At 38.1% G+C, this 21,862-nt stretch overlaps 1 protein-coding gene across 1 annotated transcript in view; it reads left to right on the top strand.

Moving 5' to 3' along the window:
- LOC139745228 (mutS protein homolog 5-like) overlaps positions 1 to 9,551 on the top strand; it is a gene marked incomplete at its 5' end in the record, with an annotated part of 65,642 nt that extends 56,091 nt beyond the window's left edge. The window contains 9 exons of the mRNA XM_071655635.1: positions 430 to 539; positions 1,438 to 1,518; positions 1,928 to 1,973; positions 2,773 to 2,911; positions 3,905 to 4,121; positions 5,926 to 6,075; positions 6,877 to 7,095; positions 7,721 to 7,858; positions 9,360 to 9,551. Of these exons, the coding sequence (XP_071511736.1) occupies positions 430 to 539; positions 1,438 to 1,518; positions 1,928 to 1,973; positions 2,773 to 2,911; positions 3,905 to 4,121; positions 5,926 to 6,075; positions 6,877 to 7,095; positions 7,721 to 7,858; positions 9,360 to 9,551 (1,292 nt within the window). The remainder of the gene's footprint in view (positions 1 to 429; positions 540 to 1,437; positions 1,519 to 1,927; positions 1,974 to 2,772; positions 2,912 to 3,904; positions 4,122 to 5,925; positions 6,076 to 6,876; positions 7,096 to 7,720; positions 7,859 to 9,359) is intronic.
- Between the last annotated feature and the right edge of the window lie 12,311 nt (positions 9,552 to 21,862).

Here is a 21,862-nt window from a genome sequence, read left to right as displayed (position 1 = left end):
TTTGGCTTTATTGAGTTATTTCGACATTATCATTTTGTGTGTTATTGTGTGTATGATTCCTTCATTACACTTTAGAGTGCCACTTTGCTACATACAGAAGAGTGAAATATGAAACCTGATGAATAGGCAAACCCATACATGGTGTAGGTCTATTTAAAGGGACATTTCAATAGATGATGACACGACATTTGCTCCAGCGGCAATTGCTCCAGTCTTATTTTCGCAAAGGACTTAGGGTTAGGGTTGTGATAGGGCTATAAATTTAGTTTGATGTGAGGATTAAGATTAAGATTAGGGTTAAGGGTTATGTTTGTGGGTAGAAATTATGTTTGACTCAGCGTGCAGATATCCATGGGAGTAAATGTCACAGGAGCAAATGTCATGGAACCAAATAGACATGTGTCACGTTTGTTTTCCATTGTGTTTCAGGAAAGAGGACCTACAGTACACTGCCCAATCTCATGACTCAGGTGGCCAGAGAGGAGCTGAAGAAACTCAGTGAGGAGATTGAAGAATGCTCAGTCATCTATGTACCTCAGGTGAGAGAGGATGTGGCAGGGGGGGGGGGGGGGAGAGGAGGAGGGTGTATGGGGGTCATTCATTGCATCTTCATTTTTTTTCTTTTTACTGAACTCAGTTTGAAACAAATACAATGTAACTTGAGAAACTTAAGACGTTTCACTCATAAAAATGATACAAAAAGTTATCACATCAAATGATAATTTATCTTTGGGCCACCAACATCATTAACTACATCAGACATTAGAACAATGTAATATTTATGTTATTGCCCCACTTTTGCAAGCAGACAAAGTATGTGGGGTGAAAAATTGCTCATTGCCCAGTGATGAAAGTCAACAGGATTTTGTGTGTGTAAATGCTGGCAATAAGTTGGAAATTTGGATAGACACTGTAAAAGTGCTATTGCATACTTGTAGCAAAAGAGTTGGCTAACTGTGCATCCAGTAATAAGAAGTCCCCTATAGTCTATTTGTTTTCACTTTCTGAAATGCAGTTTAGGATGTGATTACATTAATATTGCCAGTATTTTCAAGTTTGCTCTAGATGTCAGATTTTGTTTATACGATATAATAATGAAAGGGACTGGCTATACTTTCAGAGGATACAACATTAATTGCCCTCAATAGACACACAGGCCTAGTGCCCTAGTCTTTGACTCAGACAATACAATTCTAGTTCAGCAAATAAATGTTGTATTCCCCTCAAGGTCAGTCCATATTATATTATCAAAGTCTGCTGAAAATGAAATTGTTGGTTTTGATTAAAACAGGTACCATCTGTCACTTTTGAACAAAGCCTACTTTGTTTTTAATGTCCTGCTTGCCACCACGTTGGTAACTCAGTAGAATCAGTAACAAATCTTGTATGTGGGCTCAAAATTTAATCTTTCACATATCACTTTGCTCTATGTCACAGCTGGGCTACCTACTGGCAATACCTTGCACCCCAAGAATGCTAGAGGCAAATGATTTCAATATTCCGGGTCTGCAGTTCATGGTAAGATTGTTTGTTTGTTTGTTTTTATGGTGGTTGTATAGATCCTTCTCTTTGTTTATGTTGTGACAAATATTTGCTTGTACAGCCAAGATGTTAAAACAGATTTAACTACTGTTACAGGCTCAGCAAAGAAAATTAGATTTTTCAGTGCTTGACTGTGCAAAGTCCAAGACCAAGACTGTGCTCTAAACTCCAATTCAGACTAATTTTCCATTTTTTTCCCATTTTTCTCTGTCAATAATCATTACTGTCTTCTATAAACCAGCTATGAAATCCTGTGAAATGGGAGAAGTTTTAAAACATTGATGATTCTTTCATTTAGCTTGCTATAAGATGTGTTGGGTTATTCACATTGTAATGTAATCCTTTCTCTGTTGTGTCTATGTGATTTTTTTTCTTCCATTTTTAGTTCATGTCGAACAATGTGGTCCACTACAAGAGTGCAAGCACAAGAGGTTAGTGTAATTATATATTTTTTTGTAGGTTTGTCTTACAAAACGTTTGTTTATTACTTCTTATTTCATATCATCCAAGTTACATTGAATTATACCGACCAGTGGACTCAAAATGTGAATTGATATATGTAAGGAATTGTGTGAATATATACACGACAAAATCCTAGATCAGTTAAAAAAGAGATACGGAACAACAATTTAGGAAAGTAATGTACAGTGTAAATAATATTGTTACTGTAAATATGATGTTAATGATGATGATGAGGAGGAGGAAGGTGAAGAAGGAGAAGAAAAAAAAAAGGAAAAAAAGTAGTAGTAGTAGTAGTAGTAGTAGTGATAGTAGTAGTAGTAGTAATAGTGGTAGTAGTAGTAGTAATAGTGGTAGTAGTAGTAGTGGTAGTAGTAGTAGTAGTAGTAGAAGTAATAGTAGTAGTAGTAGTAGTAGTAGTAGTAGTAGTAGTAGTAGTAGAAGTAGTAGTAGTAGTAGTAGTAGTAGTAGTAGTAAAAGTGGTAGTAGTAGTAGTAGAAGTAATAGTAGTAGTAGTAGTAGTAGTAGTAGTAGTAGTAGAAGTAGTAGTAGTAGTAGTAGTAAAAGTGGTAGTAGTAGTAGTAGAAGTAATAGTAGTAGTAATAGTAGTAGTAGTAGTAATAGTGGTAGTAGTAGTAGTAGTAGTAGAAGTATTAGTGGTAGTAGTAGTAGTAGTAGAAGTAATAGTAGTAGGAGTAAAAGCAGTTGTAGTATAATCATTGTCATATTTTATGTTTCCCTGTTTACTTTACATATCTGTTGTTCATACAGTGCTTGATGCTAAACTGGGCGACACCCACTGCGACATCACCGACCACGAAACTCAAATCATGCATCGTCTCCAGAATGACATTCTTCCCCGTTCACAGGTCTTCTTTGCCGTCATGGACTACGCCGCTGAGTTGGACTGGTAAATCAAAGTATCCATCATACTTGTACATGTGATTTTTTTTTTCACACTTTTGAAGATACATTGTACATTTGTTGTGATACATTTGTACATTTGTTGTGAAGGGGTAAGATTCCCTGTCACTTATTGCACATTTTTTCCCCCCTGATTTGCATAGATGTCTGGAAAATAATTGTCAATGAATAAAGATTACCAGAGCTGCCAAGTGTCCCTGATTCTGCAGGAGTCTCCCTGAAAATGTCAAAATCTGTTCATGTCTGAATAAGAGAATATTAAATTTCCCTGATTTGGGAATCATTTTCGCCCATGAAATGCATCTAACACCCAGATATCTCCCTGATTGCTGTGTGTAATCTCCCTGATTTGGATGTGGGAATGTTGGCAGACCTGGAATACCTAGTTGCTCTAATCTCTTATGTGTCTCCATTACCTTATAGTTGGGCTGAGGCACATCATTACATATACACCTGGGTGGGATTTACTAAATCTATAGTTTTTTTTTCAAATTTGGATGGATTACTGGTAATGAATGCCAATGAAAAAGCTTGGCTAGTTGAGCTAATTGAACAAAGTGCCATGGTGCATACAGGGTTAAAAGATGAATAACCTTTGTGGCAGAGATGTAACTGAGACAGATGCCAAATCCCATTTTGTTTTGTTATTTCTTTCAAATGATACTTCTCAAGGTGATCTTTCCACTTAATTCTGAGTTACAAGACTATACTGAGTACTAGTAGTGTGCAACACTTTACAGATCAGGGACTGATCAGTTAAATTAAACTAGGGTCCCTGTCTACTTCCTTCACCCAAAACCATTTGATAATGTTTGTTTAGATAATAATAATGCAATACATTTATAAGGCGCTTAATACGGATGTTTCTAAGCGCACAGTTTACTGGAAAATCAATACTTAATCCAAAATAAAACAAAAGTAGATGTAAGTCACTGGTCAGTCAGGCTGATGTAACGTCTGTCTCTCATTGTGTCATTAGCTTGATAGCCCTGGCCATTGCTGCCAAGGAGGGGAACTATGTCCGGCCTGAGCTGACCACCTCCGGTGTGCTGGACATCAGAGGTGGACGACATCCGCTCCAGGAGCTGTGTGTGACACCCTTTGTACCCAACGATGCCCAGTTTGGTGGGGATCACACCAGGGTGAAGATAATCACGGGACCCAATGCCAGTGGCAAGAGTGTCTATCTCAAGCAGGTCAGAGCAGTTCTTGGGTCTCTTCTTCCTCTCATATACTCTCATTCACTCTCTTTTTCCCTCTTATCTCTTTCTATCTCTCCCTATCTCTCTATCTGCCTGTCTCTTTGTATTTCTCCCTCTCCTGCTCTTATGTATATATATATCTCTCTATCTATCCCTATTTCTCACTTTATCTGTCTCTATCTCTCATTGTTTATCTCCCTCTCTCTCTATCTGTCTGTCTCTTTGTATTTCACCCTCTCTATCTATCCTTATCTCTCACTTTATCTGTGTCTATCTCTCATTGTATATCTCCCTCTCTATCTGTGCCTATCTCTCACTTTATCTGTGTCTATCTCTCATTGTATCTCTCTCTCTCTCTCTCTCTATCTGTCTGTCTCGTTGTATTTCTCTCTCTCTCTCTATCTATCCCTCTCTCTCACTTTATCTGTCTCTATGTCTTGTTGCATATCTCCCTCTCTATCCTTATCTCTCACTTTATCTGTCTCTATCTCTCATTGTATATCTCCCTCTCTATCTATGCCTATCTCTCACTTTATCTGTCTCTATCTCTCCTTGTATGTCTCCCTCTCTCTCTTTCTGTCTGTCTCGTTGTATTTCTCTCTCTCTATCTATCCTTATCTCTCACTTTTACTGTCTCTATCTCTGATGATATATCTCCCTCTCTATCTATGCCTATCTCTAACTTTATCTGTCTCTATCTCTCATTGTATATTTCCCTCTATCTCTTTCTGTCTGTCTCGTTGTATTTCTCTCTCTCTCTATCTATCCCTATCTCTCACTTTATCTGTCTCTATCTCTCGTTGCATATCTCCTTCTCTATCTATCCTTATCTCTCATTGTATATCTCCCTCTCTCTCTCTCTATCTGTCTGTCTCTTTGTATTTCTCTCTCTCTCTATCTTTCCCTATCTCTCACTTTATCTGTCTCTATCTCTCGTTGCATATCTCCCTCTCTATCTCTCTCTCTACATAAAATACATGTACAATGTGTCTCTCTTTGTCTCCACACTTTCTGTATGTTTCTGCTTTTGTCTTTTTTCACCCTTTGTTTGAATAAATATTCCTAAGTATTTGCGTTGTTGCTGTTGTTTACAAGATGGAATTAGTTGTCTGATTATTCACATGTTTGCCTGTATTGGTGCTTTGCTGGACATTGCATCTGTTTCTGTCTGTCTGAGATGTTCCAATCAAATCTGTCTGTCTGTCTGTTTATCTCTGTCTTTTGTCAGTCTAACCTTAGCTAGTATTACCCAGTGTAATTGGTACAGTAGCTGTACCTTCAGTTACCTTCAGTTTCAGTTTATTTCATACTTCTCATACCATGTTACATAAAAAATAATAACACAAATTCTGGTTTACGTTGTCAATATTGAACAAAGGAATATTCACACATAATGTATGCAGTAATTACAAAGATGACAGGTCAAAATCAAAAGTACAGTTTGGGTTGTACAAGGAGAAGTATGATGGGGTCTACATAAAATCAAACTTGTTTGGCTGTAAGCCCCGAATGATAACTATTCATAAATGAGAAAAAGAGTGGATGAGAAAGTTCAGACCAGATCAATTAATGATTCCAAATGAAGGAAATGAGGTATGCCTATGTGATATAGACTAAACTATTGCGAACGATAATTGTGACTGAGTTTTCATTTGCTTTCAAAATAAAATGTGGTAGTTGTATATTATGTGCTGTTGAGTCTAATAATGAAAAATCTTCAGAAGCCTGCATCCCTTGTGGAGGGGAAACTTATATGTTTGAAGTATTTAAATGCACCTCCTCTTTAATTCCATAATAGGTTGGGCTGATTGCATTCATGGCCCTGATTGGCAGCTTCGTGCCGGCTGAGAGTGCCTGCATCGGTCTGCTGGACGGTATCTACACCCGAGTGCACACACAGGAATCTGTATCAGTGGGACTATCAACATTCATGATTGATCTCAATCAGGTAAGATTTATAACATCAATGAATTAATTGTTGCTTGTATTTCCATCATAAACATATATCCATAGACTTAAATGATAGTCCTGTGATCGGTCATTTACATATATCTTTCTTATTTGAACTTTGAGCTAGGAGAGGCCTTTTATTTTTATGACAAAGTAATTACTGTAAAAGTGGATATTTTCAGGCGACTAATTTTCGCACTTGGCTTTGTGAGAAGAGTTTAGTGTGTTTTTAATTCAGCGGAATCAAGACATCAACTATTGGAACACATGCCAAGCAAAAATATTTGCCTGCTTTTATTTTTGCACTAGTTTCTGGTTGCGCAGAATGCGCGAAAATTTCAACACCGCGAAAATTTCCACTTTTACAGTAGGCCGTACTGCTATATGCCCTTCAGTCTTATCCTTTCCGTCCCACTCTATGCATGGAAATCTGTGCCTCTCTTACAAACCCATTAGATTGTAAATCATGTTTCATGTCTCATCCTGCTATGGCTGTTGATGTGATGTACTCTTCACAGACTTACTCTGATTCAGAAGTTGGATAAATTATAGTTACAGAATGGGACCACATGTCTATAATGGCCACTTTTTTTTGTCTCTCCTGGGTGGCTGATGTAGACAGGTTCGACTGTACTTGGTTTGTGTCAAAGAAAAGACTGATACCTTTGTAGAGAGTCAGTTGTAGCGAGCTTAGATATTGACTAGTGTAGCGAGCTTAAATATTGACTAGTGTAGCAATGATTTATCAGAGAGTACCATGTCTAATTAATCTTTTCCCCATGATGTTCTCATACTACAGCTATCAACAGCCGTCAGGAACGCCACGGAATCCTCCCTGGTCATCGTCGATGAGTTCGGCAAGGGGACAAACACCGTGGACGGCCTGTCCCTCCTGGTGGCTGCTGTACGGCACTGGCTGGCCCTGGGGCCGAAGTGTCCACACCTGCTGGTCTCCACCCACTTCCATGCAGTAGTCCGGGAGGGGCTACTACTGGCCTCCAAACTCCTCTCATACCAGGTTTGGCCACCAATATTATGTTATCAATGGTTGCATACAAAATTAGTGCTCAACAACCTCTTTTAATCGCACAAAAACATTAAGTTTCATCTGTGATATAATTTGCCAAAAGTGACTGCATGTGATGAGAAAATTGGCTGAGTTGCTATTAAATTGCAATGGATTACAGGCTGATATAAGTACATGTATGATACAATTGTGAACAAATGCAGATTAGCCAGAAAATGTTCTCCATATAGGAAGAGTTAATGCTTGTAAATGTCTTGCTTTGTGAAGATGCTTTAAAATCATGTTTTTGTAAATGTCTGATGTAGCTGTGTACACAAGTGAAATGTCATTTGGAAGAGTTTTTATTTTTAAGGTCTTTTGTTTTTCCTACTTTGCAGAGGTATATTGACATGAAAACAGTGATATGACTTGCCTCTTCCATTATTTTTTGCTTGTACTTCATATCATCAGCTGACAACTTTAAGGGCATGGAGTCAAAAGGGGCCTGAGCTTTCGATCCTAGCAGAATCTTCGTCAGAGGCAAAATGATCTTTAAGGGCATTTAAATAGTGCTGACTCTTTCTCGTGGTTTCTGATCTCTTATTGTTTTTTGACCGACAAACATTCTTTTAACCAGACCATGGATGTCCTTGAGAATGAAGGAGAGCTGGTCTTTCTCTACCAGCTGACCAACGGTCATGCCAACTACAGCCATGCCGGCCACATTGCACTGACCGCTGGACTCCCAGAAGAGCTGGTCAACAGGGGCAAGCAGGTATGACAGTCAGCGTGGCTCAGACCGTCTTGTGTCCATCAAGACTGTGTGACATCAAGAAATTTATCACCACAGCGCTGTTTTTCTTTTCTATGTGTATGTTTTAAAACTTTGCCTACAAAAGATATAATTAATTAGTATTCCAACACTCTTTCATCATGCATGAATTTTGAATCCTTTACGCAGTGATGGGGACTATATTCACTATTGAGTTAGTAGACAGTGGTTATGATCAATCATGGCATGAAGTATTAAAAGGATGATCATATCTCAAAACCTCTATAAGAAATAAAAAGTGGCATGAAAAAATGGTGAAAAGGAAAGATTGATGAAATTAAGGAGATAAATTGGAAAGAGAACAAAAGAGCAGAAAGCATGAAGAAGCGTAGAAATGTAATAGGGTTGAAAATATGCTGGGAAATGAATGACTGCAATAGATTTTACCAATCATAGTAGAAAATAGACGTGAAGAGGAGAAAAGAAATTGAGAGGGTTGTATATTGACTCCATCAGTAGCCCGGTTTACACGTACACCAATTAGCGGGATACAAATCTCGAGATTTGCATCGCGATCGTCATCCTGAGTTTTTTGCACGTGTGGACAGAAAAAACCCGAAAATTAGCGGGATAAGCATCGCAATACTAATCCCAAGAAATCTTGCGCTGGTTCGTCAATTAGCGGGATAATTGGCCCCGCGCTGGTACGTGTGAACGGTCGGGATTAGAATCTTGAGTTTTTACATATGTATATCCCATCATGCAATGCGCACATCACAACAGCGAGGCCTCTGCGAAGAGGTTCTTCACATCTTTGGCGCACCAAAACAACAGCGCGCAAACCGCACCACTGACGCGTAAAAGACAATGGGCAAAGGAAAGTGCGCACAGGCAGTGATAGAGAAGGGCGCTGCGTGACCCAGTTTGCAGGCTTTGCTGTTATCTCTATCGGTAATTAGCGGGATAATTCGGTACTTGTGGACGCTTGCCAAATTAGCGGGATACCGATCGCGATCGCTATCCTGCTAATTTGGTACGTGTGGACACTCGCAAAAAAACTTGAGATGTGGATCGCAATCGTCATCCCGCTATTTTGTACGTGTGAACCCGGCTAGTAACAAGAAAGAAGCAGGGACAAATGTTTAGCCACAAACTGGCATTGTACTGTAAAGAAACCAAACTGAGGAATGAGTTCTTGTAAGGTTCCGTTTTATGTAACCCTTAAAGGGCAAGACAGAAGAAAGAAACAAAAAAGGAGTGAAAACAGGTAGCTTTTGTTAATATTCTATAGACTCTTGCATTACATGTATCTATGCACCTGATTCTATCTGATCATAATATGTTTATGTACACTGTAAGTGTACTTTATTTGAAAAACTTTTTGGTCACTGTCTTTGTTTTATAGACAGTGTCAAATCACTCACTGTGAATTGTTATCTGTTCATGAGGCAACTAGTAAATATTGTGACGGTTGTCTGTATTTGTCCCTCGACTCTGTCTCCAGGTTTCCAAACTCCTACAGGAGAACAAGCCCATCCTGCGAGTGGACTCCTCCAGCTCCGAGTCCCAGTTCAGGCGCTGCCAGGAGATCGTCACCAAGTTCCTGGACCTGGACCTAGACTCTGACGATCTAGAGGGCTTCCTGAGAGAACAGGTCCTGGAACCTCTGTCTTCACCGGCTCCGGAAAAATCATGATGTGTTTCCCATTAAACATCATGGACGTAGTTTGTTGCTTTTTATATATTAAGGTATTCAACTCGGAAACAGAAAGAAGTAAACTCCACTGAATGTCAGTTTTGTTCTCATCTCTGAATAATTACTGTAACTAACTCTATCTAATTGATGTATGACATTAAATGCATTTGGCAATGCATTCACTGTATAGTCATGCATTGACCTTAGGCCTCAGTTTGGGCCAGTTTATAACAAAAAAAGCAACGAAATAAAGTTTACACCGACAATCTCACTTTTGTTACAGTCAGAGTTGAATTTAGTGTTAGCTAAGTGTTAGTTGAATGTTAGTTGTGCTATTTTGTAAAGAGATTTGTAGTCATTGCTAGTTGCAATAACTTCAGTTAATTCAGCAGTGGTTAAATTAAAATGCTTGCTGCTGATTGGTTCTGATCATGTTGCCGTGTGCGGTGCACTGTAGTGCTCAAGAACTAGGCTGGAACTTGAACGTTACTTGCCATTCTATGCCCTCTCAAATTCAGAGATTTTATTTTGACATCCCAACCTGCATTCTCCAAAAGACTACCTTTTGCACTTCTGCTACAACATTAACTGTTTGAATGATCTTCCCTTGACATAATGTTTTTTGTTGGTACAAAGTTCTTGCTTTTATTTTTTTTTGACCTCACCCAAACTTAAACACTCTTCAAGTGGGCAAAAAGGTGTGATTAATACACTGTTAAATACTGTATTTCCTCACAAACCTAAGTATTTACACAAAGCATGTATTGCAGTTTGGTTTGGAATATGTTTATAACTTTTCCTGTCATATGAATCATTTATTGTTGTTTTTCTCAGGGAGTATCTCCTTTATCTGCACTGTATGCAGATGTTGTTTGCCAATGACTCACAGGCTTTGATTTTCTGAAAACGTCTAGTATTGCATATGGTACTTTCATTCAATTCTGGTTCATTATAATAGGTGTCTTCCAGCATTTCAATCTATTTATAGTTATTTAGGCACTGAAAAAAAAAATCATTCCAGAGAATTTGACAGTTTAACCCGTTGAGGACGAGTCCCGAGTATTCTCAGGCAATTAAGTGTCTATGGGAAATGCATGTTGTAGCAAAATCAGTCCGTCCTCAGCGGGTTAAAAATAAAGGGAAAAATGCTATACCCTTCTTGTGATGTAACTGGTAATCTCATGTTGAGAGAATTGCAGTATATACTGAATTCTAAGAAATGGCAAGTTTTCTTCTTTTCTGACTTATTTTATCCTCATGTGAGTCTGAATGATTGGAGCACAAATAGTGATGCCAAGAATTTTCATTCCAAGTTGCAGCAACATTTATTGTATTACTGCCGCTTCTCATTTAAAAGTGATATCCCTGAACATGATGTTTCTGTGGACAGGGGTGTGAAATACATTTGTGACTGTGTCGGTATAACTAATAGAGGCTCTCTGCAAGGAAAAAAAAAGATTTGACTCTGTGGACTCAGACTCTTATCAGGTATAGATTTGATATGTTAAATGTCAACTGTTCATGCTGTTTTAAATTGCCAAGTGTATATTGTACACAGGAACATTTTTGAACGTTTACTTTTGTACATTCTGTCTCCTAAGACAAAGTATTTATGTGTTTAATGCTGCAGACCGCTGACATTTTAATAGTTCAATATACATTTCCATGGATTCAACAAGGTTAACGTAATATGTGCTTAGTTTTAGTTCATGAACGCAGAGTGTGACATGTGCAAGAAATTCCATGCTGCCAAATGCTGTGTGTCTAATTTGTATCTGTGATTCATTGTACTCACACCCTTAAATCATTGTGAGTCTTGTTGGAAATCATTTTGTTGAATTAAATGTTTTGCAATTGAATAACACTTACATGCCATTTATTTCTTTGTATGTGTGTGTATGTGTGTGTGCATTTTAGGTGTATATGGGGCTGCGGAACTTCAAAAACGATAAAAAAAAAAAGAAGAAAAGATATCACACCAAAAGCGATCACTTTCTGAGGGTTTGGGGGAGACCAACAGACCCCCCCCCCCCAAAAAAAAAAAAAAAAAATGGAGTGAAAAAACTTCTGCAGCCTCTATATATGTACACAATATGTATGTAGGCATGTGTGTGTTTGTGTATATGTGTATTTGTGTAGTGTTGAGATATACCTGGTAGTACATGTACATATGTTGAAATGTATGGGCAAAGAAAAAATGGAGAGATTAAAAAGAGAAAATGTATTTCCTAAGAGAAAGTGATGGAGAGTGGGAAGATACAAAACATGAGAATTAGAAGTGTATCAAGTTTTGATTTTGTTGAAAGTATGGTGTAAAGAGAGTAAGGTACTGCATGATTAATTGGGTTTTGTCAACTCTTGCTTGTGTACATGTACCTCATCCTAAAGGAAAGAAGAAAAGCCGAAAAACAAAGGAAACTGAAAAATGTGTGCAGTAAAAACTGAATAATGTGTGCAGTAAAAACTGCCTAGCTGCTTGATGGAACTCAAACACACCCTGTACAGCAGACACATACATGTTGTCAATGCCTAACTTGAATTGAATTGAATTGAATTGAATTGAATTGAATTGAATTGAATTGAATTGAATTGAATTGAATTGAATTGAATTGAATTGAATTGAATTGAACTTGCTCTTGAGTTTTGGCCGTTTGATTCATTTATTTTCATGAAAAGATAATGCTCCCTATCTGAGCTTGCTCCTACATCCACACACCAAATGATACTTGCATACACCCACAGATACCATCATACACACAAAATGTGCCATGCACAGTGTACTAGATTATTTCAGAGTATGAAAGTGATATAGCCCCCTCTTGAGTTTCAATTGTGACAAGGCTATGATTCTTCAGTGTAACACACCCCTCAACAAAAGGATAAACAGGAATAAACAAGAGAACTAGAAAAGCACTCTGAGAGTGCAGACCACTGCCAAGCAGCTCATTTCCACCACAGATCTTGTTCTTTCATAGAGATCGGTGGTTTCCACTCATACATGCATGCTGAAAATCACCCAATTTCCCAATATAGATGCTTTTTGTTACGTCATCAACTTCCAGCTGCGCGGCGCACCTGACCCTAACAGAAACTAGAGCATGCACTTTAGTGCGCGTATGCAAACCTCAAATATGCGCAGCTTGAACTCCTACAGTGTAAGTTCATTGACCCTATGTGCCAAAATATCAAAAATCCTTCAAAAATCCATAAAAATTCCTGGATCACTGCCAAAATTTAATCATCTGTTCCTTGTGTCACTGTCGACCTTTCCTGCAAGTTTCATTCAAATGTTCACAATATTTTTTTTTTTCATTTTGCAAGCAGACAAACAAACAAAAACAACAACAATAAAAAAACCAACAAATCAACCAATGCCAATGAAAACATAATCTCCTTCCTTGGCAGAGATAATTGATATAAAATTATATATATCAAAGGCTTGAGCCATAATGTGACAAATTCAACATTTTCTGGTTCCAGGGAAAATCAGCAGAAATCAGAAAAACAAATAAAGCGACAGAAACTTTCAATATTATATGGCTTGCATATATTTTTTTCTTGTAATTTAAACCCCCTTTCTCTCTTTCTCTCTCTACCACACAGCATACACCATGTCAATCACTGATTAGATTTTGTTTGCATGGATCTCTCTTTTATCTTCCCTTCATTTCTCATTTTCTAGGTGAATTTTGATAGCCGGTGGCAAACAGGGAGTCCCACGTAATCAGTGAAGCTGCCCACTCCCGCACAGTCGTGCATCGGTTCATTCAATTTCAATTATGGGGCGTCCTCACCCCTTCAGATTCTCGAGTGGCTCATGACACGACTGTGTTTACACTTTCTCCTTTCTCCCTCACAAGGGCCAACAAACACTCGTTACGCTGCAATTTGGATAATCGGCTCAATCAGATCTTTGTTGATCTACTTGGAATATTTGTATACCTGTCTGTCTATGTATTTGCATTAAATTAGTAGATTTTCGTTAGCATCATACTCAGAACTATTGTTGTTATTTCAGTTGTGATTTAATTCGATGTCATCACTGTGAAAACATCAATTGAAGTTACCCTTGTAAAATTTGACCACTTCAAATGCTAGTTCTATGGTAGTAAGTCTTTATTTCTGTTTTGAATACCAAGTGGCATGCCTTTTTTCATTGAGCAATAGCTCACTTATCCTTGGACGATTTTCTCTGAGATTTCAATATGTTGTAGCTGCCACTTCAGCTGCCACTTCAGGCTATTTATTGTCTTGCAGCCATTGTTTGTTGATTGGATGTGGGGTTCTTGTCGGAAAATAATGTGGTTGTAATTGAAACTTTGGTTTCGATTTAGGGTGATTTTATGCAATACTCATTGTGTATGGGCAGAACCTATGGTTACAGCTCGTTATTCCGAAGGTTCGTTATTCCGAAGGCTCTTTAGTCCAAAGATTCGTTAGTCCGAAGGTTCATTGTTCCGAATTTCATTTTCGGATCATCGGATCTTCGGAATAACGAACCTTCGGAATAACGCCACAAATGTTCGGGTTAACGAACCCTTTTTCATTTTCGGATTAACGAACCTCTAGGTATAGGGAATTTGTGTTTCGGATTAACGACCCTTCGGAATAACAAACCTTCGGAGTAGCGAACCTTCGGAATAATGAACAGCACCCGAACCTATAGCACATCATCCACAACATGCCGAGTTCGAATCTCTGTTCTGTGATGAACATCTCATAAATGACATGGCCAGTCATCCCCAATCAATTCTCAAATCTCTGGGGATTTTTTTAATATCAGTGCAGATTTGAATTAAACCAGTTCCGTGTAATGATTCCCCAACAGAAGCTATACAGTGAAAAAAGATTTGCCAATTTTCTACTGCAAAATTCCTTCAGTACTTGATGAATACACTGTTAAGATTTTCAGGTGACTGTGTTGATATCTATTCTGCCAACATGCAGGAGGAGATCAAAATCACATTATTAACCCTATTTCTTTTTTTTTTCTCTCTCTGCATAACATGTATGTTCATTTATCCCCTTTCATATCTGTCTGTATACTATCACCGATAATCCATCTCATTATCAGCATATACAGAATAGCTGGATAGATGTAGATAAATTGAATGATAGATAGATAGATAGATAGATAGATAGATAGATAGATAGATAGATAGATAGATAGATAGATAAATAAATAGACAGGTAGTTGATGGATGGATGGATGGATGGATGGATGGATGGATGGATGGATGGATGGAAAGATAGATAGATAGATGGATGAATAGATAGATGGATGGATGGATATATGGGTGAATAGATAGATAGAGAGATAGATAGATACAGAGATAGATAGATAGATGGATAGATAGATAGATAGATAGATACAATGGGTAGATAGATACTATTTTATCTGATTGTTTGTTTCTTTACTGTTACTGTACATAGCACTGACCCCATCTTTAAAGGACAAGTTCACCTTCATAAACATAAGGATTGAGAGAATGCAGCAATATTAGTAGAACACATCAGTGAAAGTTTGAGGAAAATTGGACAATCAATGCAAAAGTTATGAATTTTTAAAATTTTTGTGTTGGAACCGCTGGATGAGGAGACTACTACAGCTTGTGGTTTCATATGCGTACAACAGTATAAAGAAAATGTAAAGAAAATTCAACATATTTTCACTTTTTTCGCATAATAAAAGAACACTTGACTTGCCTCTTTCTAAAGACAGGGGGAATAATATTACCCATAACATATGTCGGTAACGAGTCAAGGGAATGTGTACTTTTTTGAAAAGATGAAATTTTGTGAGATTCTCTTTATATTTTCCTTATATTGTTGTACGCATGTGACATCTAAGTTATTCATACACTGCAGTAGTCTTCTCATCCAGCGGTTGCTGCACAAAAACTTCAAAAATTCATTACTTTTGAACGGATTGTCCGAATTTCCTCAAACTTTCAATGATGTGTTCTACTAATATTGCCACATTCTCTCAATCCTTATGTTTATGAAGGTGAACTTGTCCTTTAAATTCAGTCTACAAACTTCTAACCAACCTATTGCCACATATCATTTAAACAACAACAACAACAATAACAAAAATCTTACAGTATTTTGTATGTACTTGACTCTAACACAGCAAGACATGACATTAACAGATTACAAGTAGGTGGATGATTTTTTTTTATTCATTTCATTGCATACATCATTTTGTACAAATCTCAACATAAATTTGACATAAATATATATTTTATTTGGTGTTTTGTCTTCTTCAAAAAAGTTACATGTTATCTCTCTTTTCCCACAAACCAAGGTGCATGACTTTCTTTTAAAAATCTTATTGAGTTGCACATCGTCATTTCTACCTGTGCAAACAAATCAGAACATTCACTGTACTGACATATTACATGGATTTCAAAATGTTTGTATACACTCTTCTGTTTTGAACACAAATAAAAAGCGACATGTCTACCCAGTATGAATACAATGAAAGGTGAATAAACCGATAATTTGCACCGTGTTCGATATTTAAGTCAAAATGGTCTCTTCCGTCTACCATCGCTACGATTGTGTCTCTAATTTGAATATGAATACATTATAGTTGTACATGTACACATAAGGGTGATATCTATCATACAGCTACCAAGTAGAGTGCAGGTACACACATGAATTACACACCGCTCTTTCGGTGAAAATTACAATCAACAAGTATGACTTTACGGACTCAAATTCTGCACTCTGATACTTCTTTTGATAACAACAACGTGCTACATGATGAACAGCATATTTGAGATGCTCTGTTTAAGTGCTTCAGTTTATGATTATTACATTAGAAGGAAATGTCGAATGGAGTCCCTATTAAAATCTTGCCACAGCCGCAGTAAGCTACAGGTATCTATATATAGCATGTTATGAAACACACTGCCTTTGAAGCATTAGCCTGTCACATATTGCTGCATTTTGTCATAAGCAACACTCATTGTCACAATAAAAGATTTGACACACAAATGCACACAAACAAGCAGTGAAGTCAAATGTACACATTGCAAGAGTTATCATAATTTCAAAAACAAACATACGAAGGAAAAACAAACACAAACCATGAGCATATAATTAACTTAAGTTTGTCCTCGTTACATCTGCTCACTGTACACAGAATCTTTATAAAGACACAATTACGAGTACAAGTGTATGTGTCAGTAAACACAAGTGCAGTCATATTTGTGTAAAGAAGGCATGCACCGATCCATTACAAGGAAAAATTCACACATACTGCATTTACACCATAATTACAGCAAAGCCCTATCGGTCACGTCGTACTGCAGTGCCGGAACCGATTAAATCCGGTAATTAAATACACGAGTAGGCGATGCATGTATTCCTGTCACCCTGACACTGATCACACTAAGCTATGCTTATATCGGAGAGCGTATTTACCAACTAAAGGTGCACGCCTTTGCACAAATCAGCAAAGGAAAGGTACACCTGTAGCAAAACATTATGGAATATCTCACCAGCCTTTGAACTTGAAATCTATGTCAGTTGCAGACCCCCCCCCCCCCCCCATTTTCTTTTTTTTCATATTTCTTTCCCAATCAGCATTATGCTCACCGGCATTGTGAGGGTGCATGATAACATGGAATTGAAATGTGTTGACTCATTATCCCTCAAGGAGACTTTTTTGCACATCGTCTCTATGGCAACGGACCTCTTTTCATCAAATTCTTTGCACACAATTAACACTCGAGTCTACCTCAACCTGACACTTGATATGGTTTGTAACCATCCTCCACATTTTGCTTTCTTCAGTATTCCCTACCACTGGTTGATGACCACACATTGGCATAGGTCCTGCGGAATTCATAGTCCTCTGTTTCGGTACACAGTGGCAGATCCAGGGGGGAGTGCACCGGGCACGCACCCCCCCCCCCTTTATTTTTTTGTTAAAAAAAAAATAACATGAAAAAATGGGGGGGGGGGATTGCATGCGCCCCCTTTAATTTGGTAAAGGTGCCCCCTCATCACGGAATTCCTCAATCCGCCCCTGGTACTGGACGCTGTTAACAGACTTCATTACATAGTCAGTCAATAAGATAGATGTCAATAAATAGTATGGTCTAATTTATACATTTCAAATCTGCTTGTATAATAAACATGATTAGATCAGAATGATTTTACATAAAATCTGTATTTAATATGTAATCAACACAAATAAAATGGTGTAAATATATGGAAAGATATTCAATCTCAATAACTTTTTCTCCTAACTGGCCATCTTCCTCACAATAAGAGACAATTTCAGTATTGATCTTTATGCTATTCAATGTTGCATTACTCTCTGATTATCTATTGTATTATTTTGAGAAAAAAAAATCTATATACTAGGCATGTGATGCAATTTAAGTATGTGCCATTCTGTTCATGGATGGATGCACATGCATGCCAACTGAAGTTCAAAGTTCACATTTCTATGCACATTAGGGATGAATGGACTGGGGTACAAAGGACTTCCAGCAAACTAGGAGAGGATAATACAAATATTGTCTGGAAGCTTTCATTTTTCTCTTGGCTACTGAAAGGAGGCTGAGCTTTAGAGAAATTTGCCTTTAAATAGCTGAGAATGGCGGTGAACTGTATAAAAGTCAGTCGAGAAAGCTATATGGGTGCCTGATTCACCTGAATCACACTCCCACACCCACACCCACACACACACACGCACACATATACACAAGCCTCATCAATAATGGCGGGGGTATACCACTGTCATGCGACCTTGTGTTGCAAATCCTGTGGCTAAAGTTATAATTCGAGTACTCATCATTCCACGTTGCATACTAACTCGCAGGAGCACTATCGCTGCAAATTATCTGGCATACGCCTGAGTAGGTGCAATTGCTTTGCAATCAGTGTTTCATGAATGATCATGCATTAACAGTTCCACATGTGTCATGTGCATTCGTTATGCATGCTACAGTGTAATATGCAATCTAATTTCAGGCACTGACTTTCAAAACCTTGGAGTAATTATATCAGGACAACATGGAAGAGGTATTATAGTCTACCTTCCATAATTTATTTTAATTTTTCCCTGAATATACTCATTCTTTAAACATCACACTGCACTAATTGGGTATAGGGCAGAGTTCTGTATTAAAGGCAATCTGATTCTGAATGCAAGCAAGTGTTTTACGGCCACGGGGGTGCTTTGATATTGATACATCTCATGGTACAACTGTAAGTATTACAAGGCACAGGTTTGGGTTTAGACTAAGAGATCAGAACTGCCAGGGTACTGTAAAAGTGGATATTTTGGCGCGACCAATTTTTCGCGCTCGGCCGGGTAAGAAGAGTTCTGCGTGTTTTAATTCCGTGGAATCAAGATATCAACTACTAGAACATTTGGCAAGCAAAAATATTCGCATGCTTTTATTTTCGCGCTAGTCTGGGCAAAAATTTCCACCCTACAGTAGTTGAGCCTGCATTGAATAGCTCACATGCTACACACAAAACAAAGGCAGTTTAGATGTTGGAACAATTGGTAGTTAAGTTCAGTTTTTTCCTTTTTGATCTGTTGTTCTGGTCACAAAGCTCGATCTAACAACAGGGCTGCCAACCTTGAGTGAGAACAGTATGAGAAAGTGGAGTGACCAAGGGGGGGGGGGGATGTTGTGGAAGGGGGTTTTCCCCCTTTCACAGCAGAGAGCTTTGAAAATTTTACATTTTAAATATGGTGCAATCTGGTGCATACTGTAGTCATGATTTCAACATGTATGCAAAGAGTGGATGGATGCGACTGCAAGGAAACCTTTAAACTTTGGACTTAAAAGGCATATCAACTACTAGAATATCAGGGATTATGTAGATTTTTTTTGTTTTACTTCCTATTTTGGGGGGTCAGAGTGACAGAATTGGGTGAATTGCATGAGTCTCACACAGATTGCGTGAGAGTCGGCAGCCCTGTAACAATGGCATTCTGCTTCTAAAAGGATCATAAGGTTCTTATGATCAATCGAGAGTTCACTTCACCACTTTTGATTCGATCCACTTGAAGGTCATGCATCCATTTTGAAATGTCACAAAATTTTGCACGGTTGATAAATAATGTTTCCCAACATCATGTGTGAAATAATATAGTAATACATCTCAGAGCTTAGCACTGTTTTTTTTTTTTTTTTTTTTTTTACAGAAATGAAAAGCTAACCCCATGTCACTCAAGAATACACTCCCTTTTTGTATCAAAAGTGACAGAATTTTTTCAGGGTCAGTATGAATTCACTGGAAATCTAGTAGTATCATTTCCCTCTCCATCATAAAGAAGTATCCACTTTTATTATTCTGAGGAAACTGAGGTCTAAATTACCTACACCTCTACAATATACCAGCTTATGAAAGGAATATAAATTTCCGGGTTGCAAAAAGGGACACATGAACTTTTTTTCCCCCCACTACGAATTCAGCAATGGAGTGAATAAACCCGGAGAGGCTCAACCCATGTGCTCCCAAGAACCAGGGGTGCCATATACCAGCTCTAGGAAATAACCAAACCTGAAAGGCAATGGGTTAAAGTATTTGACGATATACAGAGGCACTGAAATTCTTGAGAGTCGAACGGTTAAGGGCACTGTTCTGCATATTTGTGGTCAAAAAGGCAACTAGTTTCATACAATATATATCAATATAAATCACAACTAGACAACAATCTCTTAGATCAATGCTGTCGACTTTCATGACAGCAACAGCTGTTGAAGATACTGCGTGATGAGGCTTGACTACTTCCGACTAAAATTGTGATGCAGCTCGTTTTGATCATCATTCTCTTCACTTCCTTTACCATTGAGAGGCAGTCTCCTCATCTCTACAATGCCTTGATTCATCGCCGATGCTCAAAAGCCACACCTAACATTTCCATGACGTTCTCAGTACATGTACACACTGCACTGAGCAGAATGAAGATCGTTGTTTCACATTCGTTGACACGACTAGGCATGCCTTTACACACAGGAAAAAACAGCAACTATATAATACAGTGAAGAAGAAAAAATAACTTTATGCTCTTGCACTCATTATATTCATCTCTGCTCTCTGTCAATCAAATATAATTTCCTCCTCTCTCCTCGAATGATATTTTTCTAGGTTCCCCCTATGAATTTGATCAAATGCAATTTGTTCACGACCATGCATATGTGTGTACCCGATATATGTGTGCGCTCATGGGCATTAAGAGCTCCCCTCGCCATCATGTATGACACAATTATGTCCGTCGCATGGCTACCACATGTAATGCAGGCACGCAGTGGGATTGGCATCTTTGACCGTCGGCACTCAAGATGCCAGAACAACGAACATCCAAGGCCACGTCGGGCCTTTGGGTCACAAACAGGAGGAATCGAAGAGGCTTTATACAAAACTGGTTTTAATATATCTTGACATTGACTACATCCAAACAGAACTGATGACGTTTCCTCCACTGGCCAAGTTTTTCCCACATTGCTATTGACTATATAGACACAAGCACAAACAAACACACATACATACATCCACACTCGCTCATTGGCAGGAAATGTGATATGAAAGATTAGAACAAAACAAAAAATTGTTCATGATTACAAATGAAGGCTAGGTATTAAGGCAGGCCTATTGAGTGTGATGAAAGACTACAAACAGCTACTGATATTCTGTACAGCATTGTGTAGAAATTTAAACAACAACATAATGACAGTTACAGCTTCATATACAACCGTAGATTCCTGTGAAAGAAATAATCATCTACACCGTGACCTCCATGGTGATTTTTACGGTGCGTTTATAATTACTATCACAAAAAGCGAAACAAAATAGAAAGGGGTTTTTACCTGCTATCACACACAAACACATCAAAGTGAAATCTGGTTAGTTCTGCTTTCATCCAGGCTGTCGTTATTCCATATCTAAATATTCTCCCCATCAAAGCAGAATTGATCATTCTGAAATTAGAGAGATCATTCAACATTTTCATTAGATTGTCTTTAGCAGGAGTTAAAGTGCAGAAGATTCATAGCACAAATTTTACTTGAGGTCATAAAATGGGCACTGCATGGGTAGTGTTACATGCCAAATTAAGTATTAAAACAAAGTAGATTCAACCATTTGATGCAACTGAGAAGTGCTCACCAATTCTCCAACACAGCTTACTCGCTTTTCTTCAAATATGCTTGTTTTATATAATAACATGCAGAGACTCCAACTCTCCCGTTTTCGACGGGAGATCTCCCGCCGAAAACCCATTTTTGCAAAATCTCCCGTTCTCCCGTTTGAGATTTAATTTCTCCCGCCCTGGC

This window comes from Diadema antillarum, unplaced genomic scaffold (genome assembly GCF_040938485.1).
Source record: "Diadema antillarum isolate AM-2024a unplaced genomic scaffold, OU_Dant_1.0 seq00001242_RagTag, whole genome shotgun sequence".
NCBI lineage: Eukaryota > Metazoa > Echinodermata > Echinoidea > Diadematoida > Diadematidae > Diadema > Diadema antillarum.
This window is presented reverse-complemented; position numbering and strand designations above follow the sequence as displayed.